Source organism: Magnolia sinica, chromosome 17 (assembly GCF_029962835.1).
Source record: "Magnolia sinica isolate HGM2019 chromosome 17, MsV1, whole genome shotgun sequence".
In the NCBI taxonomy this organism is placed as follows: Eukaryota; Viridiplantae; Streptophyta; class Magnoliopsida; order Magnoliales; family Magnoliaceae; genus Magnolia; species Magnolia sinica.
In genome coordinates this window covers 54,119,106-54,142,290 of record NC_080589.1, presented here as the reverse complement: position 1 = coordinate 54,142,290, position 23,185 = coordinate 54,119,106, and the positions used below count along the sequence as shown (strand labels likewise).

At 39.6% G+C, this 23,185-nt stretch overlaps 1 protein-coding gene across 3 annotated transcripts; it reads left to right on the top strand.

Annotated features, from left to right (window-relative positions):
- The first annotated feature begins 5,919 nt into the window (after positions 1-5,919).
- LOC131230417 (disease resistance protein RPM1-like) lies at positions 5,920-22,922 on the top strand. Of its 3 annotated transcripts, none has more exons than XR_009164026.1 (3): positions 5,920-6,075; positions 18,390-21,219; positions 22,603-22,922. XR_009164026.1 is itself a non-coding variant. In XM_058226342.1 (3 exons), exon 2 carries the CDS (start codon positions 18,398-18,400, stop codon positions 21,158-21,160), a length of 2,763 nt encoding a protein of 920 aa, XP_058082325.1. In that variant the 5' UTR covers positions 5,920-6,075; positions 18,390-18,397; the 3' UTR covers positions 21,161-21,196; positions 22,603-22,922. The 3 variants fall into 3 exon arrangements, 2 of the variants coding, with proteins under 2 accessions (XP_058082325.1, XP_058082326.1); XM_058226342.1 differs by having other exon boundaries at positions 18,390-21,196; XM_058226343.1 differs by lacking the exon at positions 22,603-22,922 and having other exon boundaries at positions 18,390-21,514.
- The last annotated feature ends 263 nt before the right edge of the window (positions 22,923-23,185 follow it).

The following is a 23,185-nucleotide window of genomic DNA, read 5'->3' as shown; positions in this document are numbered from 1 at the left end:
TGTGGCTGGATTAGTCACACAAAAGACAGATGTCATGCCCTTCATGGATATCCACCCGACCATCATTTACATGGCTCCACTCCATCAAGACCAATCAGAGCACCATCTTGTGACAATACAAGTACTATCACTTCTGCCCCATCTAATCCATCTCTTACTCAAGAGCAGTATCAACAGCTTTTTTCTCTACTCAATAAAGGTACAACACAGCCTGAGGCACATCTTGCAGGTAATTCATCTCTCTGCTTCCTCCTCTCCTTCCACATGGATTATCGACACTGGTGCCACAACCCATATGTCTCATTCCCCATCTTTATTTCACTCTTCCTCCCAATCCACCACCTTTCCCCCCATCACATTACCTAATGGTCATCTTGCCCCTGTTACTTATATGGAGACCGTTCCTCTCACCCGATCCATTTCCCTTACTGGTGCACTATGTGTTCCATCTTTTCGTTTTAATCTTCTATCCGTTAGTTAATTGACTTGTTCATTAGACTGTTCCATTACCTTTTTTGCTGACTTTTGCCTTTTTTAGGATCTAGCTATGAAGATGACGATTGGACTGAATAAGGAGCAAGGCGGTCTCTACCATTTTCTTCCACTGCTTTATCCGCATCTTCTCTTCAGTTATGGCATCGGCGCCTAGGGCATCCCTTACAAGCTCGCATCCACGCTTTATCGACCACTTTACCTTTTATTGTTTTTTCTAAACAATTTCATTGTGATGTTTGTCCTCTAGCAAAACAGACTCGTCTACCTTTCCCTTCCAGTTCTATTTATTCCATTAGTATTTTTGATTTAATTCATTGTGATATCTAGGGACCCTACTCAGTTCCATCTCAATCTGGTGCTCGTTATTTTTTAACAATAGTTGATGATTTTTCACGAGCAACTTGGACATATCTCATGCAATCTAAATCTGATACCTATTTTTTTCTTAAATCTTTTTTTGCTATAGTTAAAACCCAATTCCAAACACAAGTTAGACAAATCCGCACAGATAATGGAATGAAATTTTTTCTCATACAATGCGCTCATACTTTCAAGACATTAGTGTTATCCACCAACATTCTTGCATTGTCACTCCGCAATAAAATGGCGTCGTAGAAAGAAAACATCGCCACCTACTTGACGTTGCCCGTGCATTACGGTTCCATGTTCACCTTTCGCTTGAATTTTGGGGAGAATGCATTCTTACTGTTACGTATCTTATTAATCACATTCCAACTCCCTTTCTGGTATCACTCCATTCCAAAAACTCACCACAAAACCCCCCTCATACACACATCTCCGGATTTTTGGTTGTCTTTGTTATGCTTCCACTTTGTCTAGCCATCATGACAAATTTCAGCCTTATGCTCGAAAATATTTTTTTTTGGGCTATCCATATGCACAAAAAGGTTATCGGGTTTTTTCAACTTTTCTTCTCGTCAACTTTTTATCTCTCGGAATGTTATTTTTCATGAGGACATTTTTTCATGGCCAATCTTCCCCTCTCTACGCCTCCAGTCCTTCTATTTCCCACTTCAAAATTTTGGACCCCTCCATCCCTGATAAACCTTCATCCAGCCCACCCCCTGCCTCACTTTCAATGGTACCCTCTCCATCTCCTTCTCCTCCCCTTCGTCGCACTGCTCGTCACAGACATCCACCAATTTAGCTTTGTGATTTTGAGTGCTTTAATGCCGTCATGCCTCTTTCCTAGGTCTCGTCTATTTTTACGAAGGTCCATCCCTTCCCCATATCTAATTTTCTTTCTTACACTAATTTTTCTTTCTTCCATAAATATTTCCTTACTAGTATTTCTTCTCTTGTCGAACCTACCAGCTATTTTTAGGCTGTGAAAGACCCACATTGGCGGAAGCTATGGCTGCTAAAATAAAAGCCCTTGAGCACAACAAGACGTGGACTCTCACTTCATTGCCTCTTGGCAAAACTCCAATTGGTTGTAAATGAGTGTATAAACTCAAGTTTCATTCAGATGGTACTCTTGAAAGGTACAAAGCTCGCCTTGTTGCTAAAGACTTTACTCAACAAGAGGGATTGAATTATTATGAGATATTTGCTCCTATTGCTAAAATGGTCACCATCCGTTACCTCCTCATCATTGCTGTCATTCGTTAATGGCTCCTCTACCAATTGGATGTTCATAATGCTTTCCTACATGATGACCTGGATGAAGAGGTTTATATGTCCCTTCCGCCCGGTTTTTCCCGAAAGGGGGAGTCTCGAGTTTGCCTTCTCCACAAGTCTCTTTATAGACTCAAACAGGCATCTCGACAATGGTTTGCTAAATTTTCTACCGCCTTACATACTGCAGGCTACATACAATCCAAGGCTGACTATTCTCTTTTCACATGACACTATGACAAAACATTTATTGTCATTTTGGTTTATGTTAATGATGTTATTATTGTCGGTAACAGTCTCTCTGCCATCAATGCTTTTAAATCCTTCTTGCATCGCCAGTTTCAAATTAAAGATCTTGGATCACTTAAATTCTTTCTTGGCATTGAGGTATCTCGTTCCCATCATGGTATTTATCTCAGCAAGCGTAAATATACCCTTGATATCCTTTCTACTTCTGGATTACTTGGTGGCTGACCGATCGAGTTACCTATAGATGTTAACACCAAGCTTTCTGATGATATTAGTGATCTGCTCTCTGATCCAACCTTCTATCGTCGTTTGGCTGGCTGCCTTATTTACCTTACTATTACTCAACCCGATATTGTCTACTCGGTACAGACTCTTAGTCAATTCATGAGCAAACCATGATGACCACATTGGGATGCAGCATTTCGAATTCTTCGTTATCTCAAAGAAACACCAGGACAAGACTTGCTTATGTCTTCTTCCAGTCCCTTCACCTTGAAGGCCTACTGTAATTCTAATTAGGCCAGCTGTCCTATGACTCGTCGCTCTTTGACCGGTTATTACACTTTTCATGGTGACTCTCATCTTTCTTGGAAAACAAAGAAGCAATCAGCTGTTTTTCGTTCTTCTGCAGAGGCCGAGTATCGCTCCATAGACTTTACGAGTTGTGAACTCACTTGACTCCTTTATTTACTTCACGATTTTAATGTTCGCAATGTCGGCCCAGCCTTATTATTTTACGATAATCAAGCTGCTCTTCATATAGCTGCTAATCTTGTCTTTCATGAACGAACAAAATACATTGAGCTTGATTGCCATCTCGTTCGTGACAAGATTCAATCAGGATTACTTCGAACATCGTATGTTCCATCACTTCTTCAAATTGCTGATTTATTCACCAAACCTTTGGGAAAAGAACTATTCCATCGTTTGAGCTCTAAGTTGGGAGTCTTTAATGCTCACTCTCCAACTTAAGGGGGTGCATTAGATTGTAAATCTTTAGCTATGTAATATCCTATATTTAACACCTATGATCTTTCTTCTGGCTATGTAATATTTTTTCTAGTTATATAATATCATATATTTAGTACCTATAATATTTCTTATAGGTATGCATATTACCTTTTAATAGGTTGTAATTATACTAAAAAGAGGATTTTTTCCTCCCATACTAAATACAAAGAAATTCCACACGTATCAGTCGTGGGCACCGGAATTTGGTGACGTCACTGCCACGTAGCTATTGAAGCCGTCGGGAGCTAATCCGTCCAAAGTGTCAAATTTGAATTATAGAAAGCCGACAAAAACGTACAGCTGTAATGAAAATGATGTCCGCAGCAAATTTAATAAAGAGATTCCATAGAGGAATTGGGGATTGGTCGGTGTACCAGACACCACCGATATTAGATGGTGTGTTGACGTCACCTTGTCATGTGCATCCTGAGTTATTCATTACATCCAAACCGTCCTTTCATTTGGGGAGCTGGTAATAAGGGTTGAGCCTAAAAATAAGGCAGATCCAAAGATCAACGGACTACCGTACAAAAAGTGGTGGGGATTAAACGTCCACCATTGAAATCCTTTTGAGGGTTACAAAAGTTTTGAAACAATATGATATTTGTTTTTCCTCTTTATCTACGTTTGCGTGACCTTATGAACAGATTAGATGGTAAATAAACGTTATTGTAAGCCCTATGAATGTTTTAATGGTGAGAATCATTGTCCCCACTACTACTTGTGGTGTGATCCACTTGACATTTAGATATGATTTATTTTTTCAGAGAATGATTTAAAATGATATTTCCAAATGAATGAAGGGGTTGCATAACTTTGACCTTGTTTGAACCGTTTTAACAGCGGGAAGCGTCAGCGCTCGTCGTCGTACCCACACCAGCCAAGTCGGTGGTGTGTGGTACACCAGCGCGATCTGCTTCCGTTGTAGCCACACAAACTGCATCCGCTAAACCCAAGTGCTCACACGTGTAAACGGAAGTGGATTGGCTACTGTACCACATACAACCGACTCGGCTGATGTGTTGACGTCGCTGAGTTTTGTGGGTCCCACCGTAAGGCATGTGTTATGTCAAAGCTATCCGTTCATTTTGCTTGTAAGGCTTAAGATAAAAAATAAAAAACTAAGACAGAACTAAAGATCAAGTAGACCACACTGCAAAAAGTTTAAGGGATTGAACATCTGCCATTGAAACCCTTTTAGCTAACAAATATTTTTGATCAATATGATATTTTTTCTCTTCATCGATGTCTCCGTGGCCTTATGAACAGATTCGATGGAAAATAAACATTATAGTGGCTTTATAAATGTTTTAACAGTGAAAATTATTATTCTGCTGCTATTTGTGGTGTGGTCTAGTAGAGTTTTTGATATGATTTATTTTTGGGCTTATGCTCTAAAATGATCTCTGCAAATGGATGAACGGTGTGGATATAATGAATTGCCACGTAACTTTAATCTCCTTAAAACCGTTTGTATAACTCGAACATTGAAGAGAGTCAGCGCCCGTCTTCGCACGACATTAACACCAGGTAGGTCGGTGGTTATGCGCTACACGAGCAATCCATTCACCGTGTGTACACGGCACATGTGCGCTTGGTCCGTACATTTAAATAGGGAATTCAATGATTGCTAGCCCAAACATCGTGCCATTGTACACGTGAGTTGGGCATCACACCGTCGGTTATCCATACCCACCGTCGATTAGCGTAGCTCTGTTATGAATTGGAGTGTTGTCACAGTTACACGTGCAGACTGTTAAGATAGCACGAGCTAGATATTCACATCTGGACCATTAATAAGGTAGGCCTAAGAATACCACGGGTTTTCCCATCAGGATGGATAATAGTACAAGACTTTGAGCATTCATCCATGATGGGGCATCAGATCAATGGCTTGGATAAATCAACCACTGGCTCCACATGGATAAATTAGGTACCAGACGAGGAAGTCCATGTTCCCGACGAACAGAAAACTCAGTCTAAAAAAAAAAAATAAAAATAAATACCTGAGAGGCGGACGCAGATTGCGTCCAACCCCACCCTTCTCCAGCTGGGAACGGGCAGGAGCTTTGAGTTGCTACCGTGATGTATGGGTCTTATCCACACCGTCCATCCATTTTTTTAGTATCATTTTAGGTTTTGATCCAAAAAATGAGGCAGATCCAAGGCTCAAGTAGACTACATAATGGGTGTTAAACTCTTACCGTTGAAAACTTTATGGGGGCCATAGAAGTTTTGTAAGGATATGATATTTTTTTACTATTCATCTAGGTCTATGTAACTTTACGAATAGTTTGGATGACAAATAAACATCATGGTGGGCCCTGGAAAATTTTCAACGGTGAGAATCATTATCACCGCTGCTTCCTTTGGTGTGGTCCACTTGAGCCATTTTTTTGCCTTACTTTTTGCACTGCATACTATAATGATACAAAAAAAATGGATGGACGGTGTGGATAAGACCCATACATCACGGTGGCCACTCAAATCTCCTGCCCGTTTCCAGCTGAAGACGGGCGGGGTAGGACGCAATCCGCGTCCATAAAATGTTTGCTTTATGCATATCTAGCAAAGAAAGACTTGTTCACATGCTTTTACTGAATTGCTACGGCAGCTGCTGTTTCTGCTTGTGGTGCTTCTTCTTTCGCCTCTCAACGCTGCAAAGATAGAGAAAAATCAGAGGTAAGCACTTGCCATTATTTTCTATTTATTATATGGTTTCTGCAATGCATCGTGCTAGCTTGATTTGGGTAGGTATGCTGAAAGCGTTACTTGTGCCAACTAAGCATTAGTTAAGGGTGGAAATACATCAGATCTACCCTATCCATCAGCTGAAACATTACCTTTCACCATGGATCCTAAAAATCAGTCGAATTGAATATTTGGGCGAGCCTCACCATATCAAACGGTGTAAAATCATTCATAAACCTCTAAATTCACATGATTTGGCCCACATGAATACTGGAATGTTATGATTTTTGAGGGAATCCATTTATCCTGATATGGGAGATCTGATGATTGGATTGGATGTTATATAAACACCCTGACGGACCTTAGACGACAATTGGACGATTATAGTGGTGGGACTTTCCATCTCAACCGATTTCCATGGTGCAGCACACCTGACTCTTGAATCAGTCTAATTTTTGAGTCCCAGTATATCACATGGCTGCACACCTGATGGACTGGGTGGACCTAGAGCTGTACACAAGTCGAGTCAGCTCGGTCAGCACGCTCAATTTGACTCGAAAAAGCTTGACTCGCCTCGGCTCGAAATTGGATTCGGACCAAGTCGAGCCAGTTTTTGAAGCTTGAAAAAATTTCAAGCCGAGTTCAAGCTTGCCCTTTAAAGCAATACTTATATATATGCTTTTAAGAAAAAAATATTGTTTGCAAAAGTCTAATAAAAAACAACTCGATACTGCTGGCGGATAAGTCTTCAAATGCGTATTTATAGTTATAAAAACTTGGTGTAGTTGTCACGGGATCTTTCGCACGCAGATGTGTAATTTGAAATTAATCAAGCTGCTTTCATAGCGTAACTGAGTCTGACCAATCAAGGACCTTTTGTCATAGTACACTAAAGTAGCGACACTCAATCTCATCCTTATATATACAAGAGGAGGGTAGCTAAGGACACAAAGAGTCACCTACGGGAGTGGCTACTCACACGTTACAATGATTAGATCGAATCAAAGCAATCTGTATGTAAAAGGTCCCAGCACATGGCTACAATCCACGTCGTAAAGTAGACAATACTAGGTGAATGTTGGGTATACAATACGCAGATTCTACACGAGGTACGACTCATCTCATAACCTGGCTATAAATTTAGGCCATAACATTGATTGCATGAAAAATGAATGGTGTGATTATGTTATTCGACTTGATTAGTCTCATCTTCAATTTTAAAAGATTGTAGGCGGATACGACTCATTCTTATTCTTATCCTTGATTATTCACAATAAAGAGAAGTCCATACCTCAGTGTATGAACGTGGCCCAAAATGTACCTCTTCTACATTTAAGGTTGGTCAACTCGTGCGAGTGGGTGACTGGCCTGCCGACAAAAATAAAAATCCTACATGATCTCAAGGTAAATGCCGATGATCTACTTACTTAGTTTATATTAGTGTTAATATTGAATAAATTAAATGTGTTATTCATTAATAAAAGATCAAAGGTACTAAAAACAAGTGCATCACTCAAGCTTTCCTCATTCCCATCTACCTGACGTGAACCTGAAATAGATATCTGGCTATAGGTTTCGTCATGGGATCAGTCATCATTTCCTTAGTAGGAATGTAGCTGAGGGTAACCTTCTTATCTCTCACTTGATCGCGGACGTAATGATACTTGATCTCAATGTGCTTAGACTTCTGGTGGTGTTTAGGGTCCTTTGCTAAGTCAATGGCAGAAGTATTGTTTATCTTCAGCGAGATAGGCTGACGAACACTCAGTACAACACCCAGACCCAATAAAAATCTGCGAACTCATACACAATCTTAAACTGCAGCACAACATGCAATGTACTTGGCCTCCATGAGATAACTCCTCTTCCAAGTAAGAATACATATCCTGAAGTAGACTTTTCCTCGTCGGCGTCATTACCTCAAGTAGCATCAAAATATCCTTTGAGCTCAAGGCTTGTGCCTTCATAATACAACATTAGGTCTTTTGTTCCTCTGAGATAGCAAAATATACATTTGACGGCTTGCCAATTAGATTGTCCCGGGTTACTCTAATAACGGCTGACTATGCCAACTGCATAGCCAATATCTGGTCTGGTGCAAAGTATATTATACATTAAGCTCTTTACTGTGCTTGCGTAAGGTATTGAGGACATAACCAATTTCTCAGCTTCAGTCTGGGGACACGATTTTTTGTTTAGCTTGGTAGCTTTATCCATAGGGGTTTCAATAACTTTTGAATTTTTCATCCTGAACCGCTATAAGATCTTTTGTATATAGGTGGCTTGAGACAAGCCTAAAAATTTCTTAGTGCGATCCCTGATGATTTTTACCCTAAGAATAAAGTTGACTTCACCGAGATCTTTCATCTCAAAGTTCGAGAATAACTAATCTTTAGTCAATATTAACAATTGCATGTCATTACCAGCTAGCAGGATATCGTCTACATATAGAGATAGATATCGTCTACATATAGAGATAGTATCAGAAAAGATCTTCTAGACTGTTTCATGTATACACAATGATCTTGTTCACTCATCGTGAATCCAAAAGTGGTGATGTCTAAGTGGAACTTCATGTACCACTGTCTTAAAGATTGCTTCAGCCCATAAATAGATTTTAACAACTTGCAAACTTTTTTTGGATGCTTTTTGTCCACATAACCTATGAGCTGTTGCATGCATATCTCTTCATTCAAGTCACCATTTAAGAATGCGGTCTTTACATCCATCTGATATAACTCAAATTTAAACTTGCAACAATGGACAAGATCATACAGATTGAGGAGAACTTTGCAATAGGGGAAAAGGTCTCCTCGTAATCAATGCATTTTTTTTGTGTAAAACCTTTAGCAACTAATCATGCTTTATACTTGTCCACTGTACCATCTGCCTTTCTTTTGATCTTTAGTACCCATTTACTACCTATCGCTTTGCAATTGGAAGGCAGATCAACAAGTTCCCAGACTTTATTATTTTTCATAGAAGCGATCTCTTCGTCCATAGCATTCACCCAATCGGTCGAGTTAGAAGATAATAATGCATCCTGATACGAATCAGGTTCATCATTATCAACCGCAACGCAAGAGAATGTTTGCCCCTCAATATCGAAGTATCTTCGGGGAATCAATCCTCTTTCGCTTCAACGTAACTCAGGAGCCTGCTGAGATGTCCTTCTACTGTCCTGACGAACTATAGGAGCATCATTATTTTGAGAAGTAGAACTCACACTCTCCTAAGGTACATCGGGTATTTCAAAAAGTTCTATTGGAACCTTTTGCTTCATTCGGCTGAGATATCTATCTTCAACGAAGGTTACGTCCCAGGATTCTATCTCAATCCATCATCCATGGTCCTCATAAACTAGAACATATCCATTTGAATGCATGAGGTACCTAACAAACATGCATTCAATGGTCTTACTATCAAGTTTACCTCTTGCGGAGTAGGCAGCAAAACATATCTCAAAGATCTCCAAGGGCATAGGTTGGCTAGAGAAGGAATCCTCCTAGACTATATCTCATATGGGGTCTTCGGAATGGATTTGGATGAGACTCTATTAAGGACGTAGACGGCTGTTAACAGTGTGTCTCCTCAGAATGTGGTAGAGAGATTGACTTATGCCATCATTGATCTAACCATATCCAGTAGTGTCCTATTCCTTCTCTTTGCAACACCATTTTGTTGTGGAGTGTAAGCCATTGTGTACTGCCGAACAATGCCAACGTTTTCACAATATGATTTAAATGTTTCAGATGTATACTCGCCACCTCTATCAGATCGAATGATTTTAATCTTTTTCTCAAGCTGATTTTCCACTTCAGCTTTTTATTTAAGAAAACAATCAAAAGCTTTAGATTTGTGTGAGATGAGATACATATATCTATAGTGCGAGTAATTATCAATGAAAGTGACAAAGTATTGACATCTATTTCTAGCATGTACATTGAAGGGTCTACAAATATTTGAATGGATTATTTCTAGTGTGCCCTTATACCTAGCCGCTTTAGGAAATAGTTTTTTCGAAATCTTCTCGAACACACAATGTTCACAAAATGATAAATCAACTTTGGATAAGGAGTCTAATAGACCAGAATATACTAATCTTGTCATACGATCCTTTCCGATGTGATCTAACCTTGTGTGCTATTTTTGAGAGTCAGATACTACAGTTTCATTCGACATAGCAGATAAAGCAAGAGGTGCATTATCATTTTCTATGTCTAGAATAAATAAATTTGAAATTAAATTTTTTCATACAAAGATGAGGTTATTTAGTCTGAAAGAAACTCGTGTCCCGGAAAAACGAATATCAAAACTATCAAATAATAACCTACAAACAGAAAATTAATTCCGACGCATCCCCGGTGCATAAAGAGTATCACGGAGGATTATTGTTCGCCCTATGCGCGTACGGAGATGGGAAACACCAATCTCTAGTATGTCTTCTACAACATTATTTCTCATATACAACTTGTAACTTCCCTTGGCTACAGGTTGGAATTCCTCGAGTTCTTGACGATTCCATGTCACATGCTTTATTGCGACTGAATGCAAAATTCACTTGTTAGATATAGTATCAATGAAAAGGATTTCAGAATAAACGCCTAAATACAAAGTATTTAGTGACCTAGGAATTACCGTCTTTTTATGGGCACACTGCTGAGCATAATGGCCGGAATTTTCGCAGACAAAGTAGACTATATTTATCTTTTTCTGCTTCTTCTTTCCATTCCCCTTCCTGAGATTTGGAGGTGTTGTGGACTTCTGTTTTTGGTTATTTTTTTCGCCTTCTTGCGCGCTTTGAATCGTTTATTGTTAGCTTTCCGCTTAATGGGTCTCTGCTGCAAAGGCCTTGGCCGAACCTGACTGAATTGCATTCATTTCAATCTCACGTACCAACTGGCCACAAAAGTCTCTGAACGTAGTGATAAAATCAGTATGGTTCAGAATTCTTTTGATTAGGGCCCAAGATTCAGGTAAGGAACGGTGCATTGCTATTATCTTTTGATTTTCAATCAATTTACACTCAACATTCCTAAGGGCACCTATCATCTGCTCCATCTTACAGATATGATCTTTGATGAGGCAGCCGACTAGCATCTTATACTCCTGGAATTCTAATTCCATTGCCCGAACTTTCGCATCTGACTTCTGCGCATATGCATTTGTCAGTGCTTCCCAGATTCCTTTAGCAGTGTCATGCAATTCATACGTAGGTATGAATTCTTTGTGCATAGTACTAATAAGGACATTACGGGCTGAACGATTCTGTTTACGTCACCTATTGTAGCGGGTCATTGTAGCCCTATGTTCTCCTAAATTTCCGTTTTCAGCCAATATGGGTTCCTCTTGAACCTCATCGAGTGTGTGCAATATGTTGTCCTCATCAAAAGGCTTCGCACCACGTAAGACTAGTCTTAGTAGTTGTTATCGTCGAATTGTTGTCCTTTAAGCTGTTCAGCGATTAACGCTTTGGTGGCGATCTTTACATTGCATCAAGTACCACTACTTAGCTATGATCTAAGGTATTGATACTAATCATAAGCATTTCTACGTGTTATTCAAAATTTCAAAGTATAAAGGTAGTCAACACATCTTAACAAGATCTAAAAGTCCACATACCTAAATGGGCGGTGTAGAACAATCAAGTTCTCTTTCTAAGATGAGATTGATGCTTTTATAAGAGTTTATTTGTATAACGTGCAACCTTCCATTACAGGTTTCATGCATCATTTCGTGGAGGAGAATTAACTCATACTCAGGTTATGCACAACCTATTTATATAGAGAGCATTCAAGCACTAAGTTTTCTATTTTCAAATGAAAAATGGGCTTATATGTAATCATATCAAGCATAATAATGTCACGCATATAAACATTATCATTAGATTTAAAAATGAAGTGCTTAGACATAAAGAGAGTTCTATCATCACCAGTGATCATGTCCATTGGCGATGGATCCAATCATTACTGTTAATGATCATTGTTGATTATGGATCCTATCATCAACATTGATCATCATGATTGATGATCGTTTCGATCACTAATGATCTCTAGATCACTAATTCTCAAAACAGATTGTATCTTATACCATCCATCTATTTTGCTAGCTCATTTTAGGCATGACCCAAAGATGGAAGCATATTAAAAGCTTGGATATTTATATGTCTGGTTGGATGAAGGGAAAACACATACTAGCATGACCTTTGATTATGCATAGCCGAAGCTTGAGCGTTGCCCGAGCCCGAGCACAATTCCGACCATAAGTATTGTGGAAAATGATCCAAATTGAATTAGACTTAGATGATGGTGATGATGGCAACAACGGTGACTATAGAATATAGATCTTGCCCAGATCTTGAATCAAGACAACCTGATATTTAAGTGGATCCAAATTTCAAATGTATGACACCAAAGAAATCTATGGTCATTGAACACCCACCATAAAAAAAAACTTCTTAGACCCACCATAATATTTATTTGTCATCCAACCTGTTGATATTTTCACATGTACTTGGATGAAGGGAAAACCCAAATATTAGCTTCATCCAAAACTTTTGTGGGCCACAAAAAGTTTTTAATGATCAATGACCACTGTTTCCCATGGATCTGTCCACTCAAGAGTTAGATCTACTCTGACCATGCTCTAAAATGTGCTGGGAATACTAATGGACGGTGTGGATATAGAACACAAACATCAAGGTGGGCTCTACGCTCACCAAAACACCAGTATTACCTAAGTAACACCTGATGCGTTGCTCCTGAGATCTCTATCAATTACATTACAATATCTCGGAATTAGTAAACTAATGAATGACTCATCGTCAATCGAGTTTGTACGCTATAGCCCACCTCAAGAGCGAATTTTGTATGATTTTTTAAGCATAAGATTTCAACCTTACGAAAAACTCAAATCTTAAACACGTGTTGCATTTTTGTTTTGTGTTTTGTGTGCACGCGTGTGGTGTTCTGTCCATCCTAAAGCAAGCACACATAACAACATGAAGAACACGTGTGTAAGATCTGATCTGTCCATCTAATTGGATTTTACCAACCATCCATGTGGCCCATCTGATGGAAAGATCAAATCTCGCACAAGTGTTCCATTTCGGCACACGTGCTTGTATGGATGGATGTGCAAGCATAGCAAATCTCACATCCAAGATTACAGTGGGCTCTCTCTCTCAATCTCTCAAAATTTCAAAAAAAAAAGGGGAAAGTTAAGGAAATTCTGTCAGAGAGATTGATGAGGTGATTCTGGCGGAGATCCAAGCCATTTATCAAGTGGGGTTCATTGCGAATCTGCTCTGTCCAAAATATCGGGTTGGCTCATCATGTTTACTAAACATGTACCAAGAGGATTGACAATTGAACAAGGTGTTAATACACTCTTATTACTAATCATCAGTAAATGCTCTCATCAGTAGCTAAGATCATCTAACTCATATGATTTTTATTTTATTTTATTATAGTAGGACCAATCCATGATCTCTTCGCAGATGGACAGTTCGGATTCTACAAGAAAGACATCATACTTACACATAAATATAGCACACGAAATCTACTAGATCATGTCAATGTGGTGTTGCATGTCTTCGATATCCTAGTGTAGTCCTGGCAATGGGTGGAGCCTAGGCTTGGATTTTGAACTGGAAGGCCCACCCTGTTCAAAATTTTGGTGTAGCTAGGTCTATGCACTGCCCATTTCTAGCCTTATTCGAATGATCCATCTGTGGTGGAGAATCTTCAATCGTCCAATGTGGTTTAGCGGCAGTGAGTATGACTATTCGTTATCATGCACGCTTCATCTTACGTGACATGCATGTTCATCAGCCAAAAAAAAGAAGAAGAAGGGCCACTTACCTTTCGTGATGAAAATAATAAATCGGAGATCTGTTGTTGATGGTTTTGATTCCAATGTTCGAAAGTGTGGAAGTGTGAGCCCTCAAGATCTGACGGTCTACACAATATGGAACCTTCACGAAGCTGAAGATTAGCGCTCCAAATCCAGCGGCCCGCCTATTTACTACTGGAGCAGATGGGTCTATTCACCCCTCTGATTTAACAGTATAGATGGCCTTGGATCATGATCTATAGATTAGATCGTCCCAAGACAAGCTAAATGGACAACTCACTATGTACCACTAATCCTCTTTTTCTCTCGTTATTTTTCATGAATGATACGAGAGAGCCTTATCCCTTTTATAGGAAAGGATGGATATGGGATGAGACCAGATTATCCAGTCTTCTCCCTATCTCGCATCCAAAATCAAATTCAATTTTGAATTTGGAAAACCAACTAAGAGAAAAAGAGGTCGGGGAAAACCAACTAAGAGAAAAAGAGGTCGGAAGAGGCCTAAAAACATGGGACCCACCCACTAGTGATTACTCACCTGTAGGCCCTATTGGCCTACGTCCAACATGCCTGAGCTCGAATCGACTCGACTCAGATCGAACCTCAACTTGAACCGACTCGGATTGAATCAGCTCGGTGGCTCAGTTATTTTGATATAGATGTTGCTCGCCGAGTGTTTGATGAAATGACTCAAAGAAGTGTTGGCGAGGAAGGAATGGATACGCCAGGTGTTTGATTTCGATGCTGCTCGCCGGGTGTTTGATGAAATACCTGTAAAAATTTTGTTACTGTTTTGCATTCTTTGAGAAATTGAAGATGTATTCTATGTGTTTGAGAAAATGCTGCACAGGCTCAAACTGGCCTGAGCTGCTGACTGAACTGAGCCAAGTTGGCCAGACAGGCTCGAAGACCGAGTTCGAGCTGGGGTTAGTTACTGGCCAAGCCAAGCCAAGCCAAGCTGAGCTGTGCCAAGCTTGACGTGGTTCAACTCGTGCACAGCTCTAGGTGGACCTCATTGAAATGAAGTTGTTCTGTCCATGTCAATGTTAGTAACGCCCTCTTCGCTCGTCTGAAAGCTGGTGAGCATTTTCGATTGAATTAATAGTGTTGTGAGTAGGGATCATGTTGATTTGGAAGAACATTACCATCTGATTTGTGACTGTTCACCGTTTCCTTCCTCATTGAATTTTTTTGATTTCCCTCCCCCTCTTCTTCACTCTTTCCAACTGTTTAGGTCAATCTGTAATTGAGTCAAGCAGTTCAAATCTCAGTCGGTACCAGAGTACTCTTCAATGGATGGTGAATGTAACCATGACTATTGATGATTTCATTCTCTTCATTAACCCATTCCAACCTGAAAGGCCGAGGGATGGTTCTCAATAGGAAGTTATAGCAAATCAACGGCCTATTGGGATATCAAAATTTCACAGCCCTGATTGTCAATGATCATGCTGAGCTGGCCTCCAATTGTACAAATGGTGTAAAAGGGGCTCAAATAAATCTGTTTCTCATTTTCATTCATTGAGGCAGTGGTTGTAGTACTTACTCTTGAGGTTCGAGTGAAGTATCAACCTCCATGATGGAAGGTTCTTCCTCAAAGATTGGACCATGATCGATAATGTAGCTCGCTATTGACCAATTCTTCTTACCGGAGTTCTTGATCAAAGGAAAACCTCTTTTATAAAAGTGGCTCTCAACATCCCCTTAATGACAAATCGTCCTCGGCTATGTCACAGTCAAAGTTGAAGCCTTTAACAAACTCGGGCTCTCAGTCCAGAATTGTTTCAGTTGCATATCATAAATGATTATAACAATAATCTTCACCTTGGCCTTAAGCTGTTCACCTTTTGCTTGATAGCTAGGAGCTTTTGAAACTTTCATATGTATCTTGTATGAGTATGGCTCCCATCACCTCAAAATATTTTTACTCGAAGACTAGTTTCTTTGATTGTGTGAAAACATTTTCGATAATATTTGTCCAAACATCACTATTCACTAGGAAACAACAAGTGACTTAAGGGAAGTCTTTCATGAAACAATTTTTTTTCCTAGCAATGGACTTTGTCCTCATATCCGCTATGTTATTATCAGTGTAAATCTTCCATAATGAGATCTGTCCATCTTTCACCATATCATAAACAAAGTAATGTTGAACATCAATGTGATTGATCTAAGCATGAAATACAAGAATTTTAGCTAAGTATAATGTGCTCTGGTTGTTGCAATGATCCACTTCACAGTAGCCTAATGATCTTTATTTGGATTCGCCCTATGTTTACAAACTACTCTCATTGCTTGTCTAATGTTTGGCCTGATGCACACTAGGGCAAACATAAGGTTCCCTACCGCCGATGAATATGATACTTGAGACATATCTGGCTTCTTCACTTTTATACTGGGACATTGATATGAAGACAACTTGCAACCATTAGAAAATAAATTACTAACGAAATTAGGATTCTACATGCTGAAGTGGTGGTAAACTCTTTTAACAAAACTCTTTTGAGTTATTTAGACTTTTTTTACTCTTTCCATCTCTCAATATAGTCATCTCAAGAATTTGATTAACGGCACCCAGATCATTTATATCAAAATTTATTGACAAATTAATGAGCTTTTAATGCTGCAATAATATTTTTATTAGTATCCACTACCAACATGTCATCCACAAACAATAGCACAATAATGAAACTACAATTACCATAACTATGAATATAGACATGATGAGTTACCTCATATTTTTTGAAATCCCGAGCTCATAATAAAGGGATTAAACTGCTGGTACCAACACATTGGTACCTACTTTAAACCATAACATGATTTGTTCAGCTTATAAACAAGATTCTTCTTCTTTTCTTTAATAAAACCTTAAGCTTCACATAAAAATTTCATCAAGATTTTCACGTAAAAATGAAGTTTTTTATCCAATTATTTAAGTTTGTAAGTTAAGCATCACCTCCATACTCAATACAGTACAAAGTGGTTAATCAAACAACAAGAGGAAGATCTCATTGGATCATTACCTGATTTTTTAAAATATCCTTCTACCACTGATAGAGTATTTTTTAAAAGCATTTTTATTAGTATCTTTCTTTGGCTTGCATATCCATATGCAACTAATAGTCTTCCACCATTTGCACAATTCAACCAATTCTGAAGTCATGTTTTTTATGTAGAATTTCCATGTTCTATTTTATAGATGCTCTTCATTAGCTAGCATCCAAGATTCGCATGTCTCTCGATATGAGAAAGGCTCATGCTCTTTTGTCATACAAAGATAAGCCGTAACAAAATTCTTTAGCTAAACAGAAAGTTTTGTAATCCCTTCGATCCACTTTGATGACTTTGGGTTTCAATACCTAATATCTCATTTATATGCTATTCCTTAGCTCCATCTTCAATGGTATCATTGATTTATTAATCTTCTAAGCCAATAGGCTAATTTTGAATCTCTTAAAGATTCTAATTCAATTATCTTTCACAATTATGAGCTTGATGATTCATTGTCTTTCTATATTAAATCTTTATTACAAATGACATGTCAGCTAATTATTAACTTGTGGGTAGTAAAGTCTCATAATTTGTACCCTTATTCCATCTGCATAGTGAAGAAAACTATATTTTCTAAACCTTGCGTCCAATTTCCTTTACTATCTACAGAGATATGCATAACAGGTGGGGGGTTCAAATTCCTTTTTGCCAAATATTGATAGTTTACTTTTGCAGTATTCTTAACACGTCCACTTTCAACTCTTCCTACTCGTGTGGCCCACCTAAGTCATGGATTGGCCTAATTTTTGGGCCCATGTAAAACAAGGGAATGCATGCATGATAGCTGGAGTGGATGTCATCGAGATATGACTGTGGGGCCGACAACTACCATTTGCACTAAATTCTGGTGAAAACATAGCTTCACTAGGTTAGGTGAATCCACTTTGACCATCAAGTGTGTCACCCAATGTTAGGCTCAAAGACTGAAATTTAGGCAAATTCATAATTCAGGGGGCTACAACAATGGAAATTATTTGTGGCAAGTTGTGTATGTGAAGTCTAGTCCATCCATTTGGTATGTCTCCAGGTCAGGGCCCAAAACTCTGGCCATTTTACGATTCAGGTGCTGGTGTAATCAAGAGTTGGTCATCCGCACCCAATTGTTCTCCATTGTGCGGGCCACCTAAATCATGGATTAGCCTTTTTTATTTTTATTTTTTTTTATTTTATAGCTCTGGTCCAATTGTTCAATAGATTTAATGGTTAGAGTAGATTTCACATACACATGCTGGGGCCCACACTATTTGGCTTGGTTTGATCGCACAGCTTGGAGGACACCATCTCTTTACAAATACAAAGATATACACATGTACATATATACAAATACTCAATAATATATAGCTGAAAGAATGTCGTACTATTTCTTTTTGACATCGATTGTCTTCCTCTCTTATTTACAGAAAAGGGGATGGCAGAGATTGTTGTTCAATTATTATTTGAAAAGCTAAGTGTTCTTCTAACTCAAGAAGCATCCCTATTGAGTGGAGTTCGCAATGAAGTAGAGAAAATCATGCAGGAACTTCATAGCATGCAAGCCTTTTTAAGGGATGCTGATAGAAGAAAAGATAGCAATGAAAGAGTGAGAACATGGGTACAGCAAGTAAGAGAAGCTGCATACGATGTGGAGGACATCATTGACAAGTTCGTGTATCACATGGACAGGCCACGGCGAGGTGGAGTCAGGGGTTTTCTCGTAAAAACTGTTCGCATCCCCAAGAATATCTACTACAGGCATTGGTTAGCCACTCGACTCCAAGAAACCAACAGTAGCATTCGTAACATTTCTGAGATAAAAGTTCGGTACGGTCTTAACCAAATAGAAGAAGGAACAAGCTCTAATGATGACAGAGAAATGTGGCAACGCGATGTAGAAACTTCTCTTTTCAAAGAGGATGTTGACATTGTGGGGATGAAGAAAGAATTAGGTTTGATAGACAGATGGTTGGTGGAGGAAGAAGATCGGCTTATGGTGATTTCCGTGAGGGGGATGGGTGGGGTGGGCAAGACCACTCTTGTCACTAAAGCATACAAAAATCAACAAGTAAAGAAGCACTTCGACTTCTACGCATGTGTTTCAATCTCCCAGACTCTAAAAATCGATGAGCTCCTACGAAGCATTATAAAACAATTGCTTGAGGCGACAGAGGAGGCTGTTCCAAATGATCTAGCTGCCAAAGATGCTCATGAGTTAAGGCGGATGGTTAGAAGACATCTCCAATCGAAAAAGTACCTCACTGTTTTGGATGATGTTTGGAGTACGAATGATTGGAATAAAATAAGTGATATATTTCCAGATTCTAAATGTGGAAGTAGATTAATAGTTACAACAAGAGACGCTCGTGTGGGTTTTGCAATGGGAGAGAGAAGCCGTGTCTGTGAGCTTCAGTCTCTACAACAAGAAGAGGCATGGGAGCTCTTCTGTAACAAGGCATTTCAGAATGAACGCTGTCCTACTGATCTATATCCATTGGCTCGATCCATTGTAGAAAAATGTGAAGGCCTGCCACTTGCAATTGTTACCATGGGCAGCCTCTTGTCATCAAAAGGTAAGTCTGCATTGGAATGGAGGCTTGTCTACAATAGCTTGAGTTGGCATTTGGAAAATGAAGGAATGCTTCAACCAATAAATCGCATCCTGTTGCTCAGCTTCTATGATCTACCATTCCGCCTTAAGCACTGTTTCCTGTATTGTTGTATGTTTCCGGAGGATTACATAATTCAGCGCAAGCGGCTAATTAGGTTGTGGATGGCAGAAGGTTTTGTAGAAGATACAGGTAAAATTACAATGGAAGAAGTGGCGGAATTCTACATGAAGGAACTCATCTATCATAACATACTTCAAGTTGTCGAGACGAATGGGTCTGGAAGGGTGAAAGCTTGTCGAATGCACGATATTGTACGTGAAGTGGCCCTATGCTTATGTGATGAAGAGAAGTTCTTCATGAGATACAATGAGCAGCAAGGGAAAGGTGGCAAAGTTCGTCGCATGTCAATCCACAATTCTGAAGAAACTATTCAACTTAGCATGAATATCTCCGGGCTTCATTCTCTTCTGGTGTTTGACAGAAGCACGTCTTTCTCATCTTCTCTAAGTACCATAGTATCAAGCGTTATATTATTGAGGGTTCTAAATTTAGAAGGAGTTCCTATTGAAAGCATACCGGATGAATTAACGAAGCTATTCAATTTACGGTATCTCAACTTGCGAAATACTAATGTTAGGGAGCTTCCGAAATCTTTCGGAAGGCTACGAAACCTGCAAACACTGGACGTTAGGGATACAAAACTAGAGAGGCTACCTAGTGGAATTGTGAAGCTACAAAAGCTACGCCACCTATTTTTTTATCGAATTGAGGACGCGAATGCAGGGAGTTTCGATTTGTCGAGTCGCAAACAAGTTCCGGTAGGAATATGTAATATAACAAGTTTACAAAGTCTAGTAAATATTGAAGCTGAAGAAGGGGAGATTGTTAAACAAGTTGGGAACCTAACCCAACTGAGGAGGTTTGGCATTTCCAAGGTCAGAACAGTTAGCGGAGCTCATTTGTGTGACTCAATAAAAAAGATGAAACACCTTGTCAGGCTGAGTGTGATGGCAACTAGAGAGGAAGAAACACTTCAATTGGAAGCGCTCTCTCCTAATCCTCCACCATGTCTTCAGAAGCTTGCCCTGTACGGGACTTTGGAGAACGTGCCTGGATGGTTTAGCTCCCTTGGGAACCTTACACATTTGTGGTTGTATTGGTCTAAGCTAAGAGAAGAAGATCTGCTTTCATCACTCCATGCATTGCCCTATCTGGTGTACCTTTCACTTCGGAAAGCCTATGAAGGGCAGCAGTTCTGTTTTCGCAATGGATGGTTCCCTAAGCTGAAGAGATTATATTTTCTACATTTGACACAGCTAAATCAGGTAGTAATAGAGAAGGGAGCATTGCCAAGCATCGAAGAGCTAGATCTGTTCGGTTGTAGCGAGCTGAAGACCCTTCCAGAAGGGATTGAATACCTTACCGGACTCCAAAAGCTCTGTTTAATTGACATGCCAGTGGAATTAACAAAGAGGTTGCAGCTAGAAGATGGAAGCGAGGAGGACTGTAGAAAGGTGGGGCACATCCCCATCATCGAATGTGGACAAACGACAGACGAGGGGTGGATTTTTAAACGACTCAAGTAATCATCCATCCATCCACAACCCACAAACAACCATAAGGTAATCGTTGGTTGGTTGATGAGGTAAGGCTAGCTATACAAAGTTTCCCTTTTCCTTATGAATGTTCAAATTTGCAAATTTATTTTTTAAATCTATGCATAGGGGAGATTTAGTGGATCATCCATCCTTAACAGGCCCCATTTGAATCGAGGCAGCAACCTTACATAGAATAAGCTTAACCTATAAAGGAGCATGTGTGGCTCACCATTATGTTTTCATGACATCAAATCCCTCCATCGTTTGTGCCCCCTAATGTTCACCTTGGGGCAACCTGACCAAAAAAGTCGAGCAGGTCACTTCATCAGGCAGTTTATGCTACATGTTGAATCTGGACTGCTTGTAACAATTTCTGAACTATCGATTGATACAGTGCATGCATGGCTCACCGCATAGATGGACCGTCCTCATTATTGTGCTAGTTCTCTACATGGCTGGACCCAGTTGATGCATGGATCAGATGTACCACCTATCTCCCAAAGTTGCCATGTTTATGATTAATGGTGGGTGTAGTCTTATTGGTATAAAAGGCCTTTGTTTGGAGGCCTGGTCATCCAATCTAGGAGATTTTTGAGCAGGCCCATCCATGGGCTGGGTAAGGGCCAGGCCCAGGCCCGGCTCAGGATCTAATCCCGACCCTCATTGTTCCTGAGCCCAACCTGGGCCTGCCATAAAACCGAAATGGTCCGAGGGTTGGTCCAATTGAATTTGAATCACAGAGAGAGATAGAGATGGGGCCGTGGGCTGGGTCAGGCCGGACAGCTTATATAACAAAATTGCCTCTGCAAACCCTAATGAGTTTGGTTGGGCCAGACACGGGCTGGGCAAAGTCCGAAACAGGTGTGAATTTTAAGCCTGAGCCTGGCCCTCAAGCTTGATACTCTCTCCCAAGCCTAGCCCATTGATAGCCCTAGTGCCAGTGGACCGTTCTTAAGTGGGCCCATCATTTAGTTGATTTTCAGATTATTTTGATAGATGTAATATCCCTTTGTTTTTCACTGCCTAGTGGTGTTTTTTTTTTTGTTAGCTTGTTAGTACACACCCATGTCAGTACACACACTCCATGTTAGCCATCCTGCTAGGGATCGATACCAAGACCTCAGGTGTTGAAACGAGGTATCTCCACTCAGTCCGCCAGTTGGCTTAGTTGTCGTTTGAATGCGTGTGAGTTTTATTAGTTGCAAATGGTTTAGAGGTGAGTAACTTACAAGTGGGTTTGAACAGAAATTTTACCTGTGGGAGTTGTAAGTAAGCTGTAAGTCACTTGGAGCTTTTAAGTGCATTTGAAATTTGGAGAAAAAAGATGTGATTTTAGTTGCCTAACTTGTCTACAGCTCAAAAAGTTATAGGCATGCGAATGACCTTTAATCAGCTGCCAGTCTGATGCTCTTGATGTGAATTTGATGTAGGTGACTTCAAATATGATGTAGAGCGGGTTGCAGACACTTTCATGTCCAAGATGGACCAGAGAAGGCTTGATCGGAGGCAGAAGTGATCCGGACTGTCAGAACCTTAAACAGGCGTATCTCGCAAACTGGAATGAGTTATTCGACGTACCGTATATGATTTTGGGGTAGGAGAAGCTACTTTAGCCACCCAACCCTGCTAAGCCAGGTTGCCCAGCCCGAATTTCTGAGATTCCATCAGATTGACGGTCGGAAATCCTTTTTAATTTTGTTTTTACTATTTATAAAAAGTTTTAGTTTGATTATAACTCTTCATCCTTTGAGCTTTAGGAGTTGTGTCCAACATGAAAAGTGTCAAGAAAAATTAGGAGAATAATATGGTTAAGCCAAATATAACACTTACCTATTTTTGGCCAAAAACCATGTAGTCCAGTAGGAATCATGACCTTCTATACATAGTAAGTTTACTATTTATAAATAAGTAATGAATTTTAGGGAGTTTGAGTTGGAGTTTGATTCTGAAACTTCTTCCAAGGTTTGGTATCATTATTTAAATGGTTGTAAATTCGTTTTTATCATCTATGAA

Excerpts from the sequence above, each read along its gene's own strand:
- LOC131230417 (XM_058226342.1), top strand. The coding sequence starts at position 18,398 with ATGGCAGAGATTGTTGTTCAATTATTATTTGAAAAGCTAAGTGTTCTT.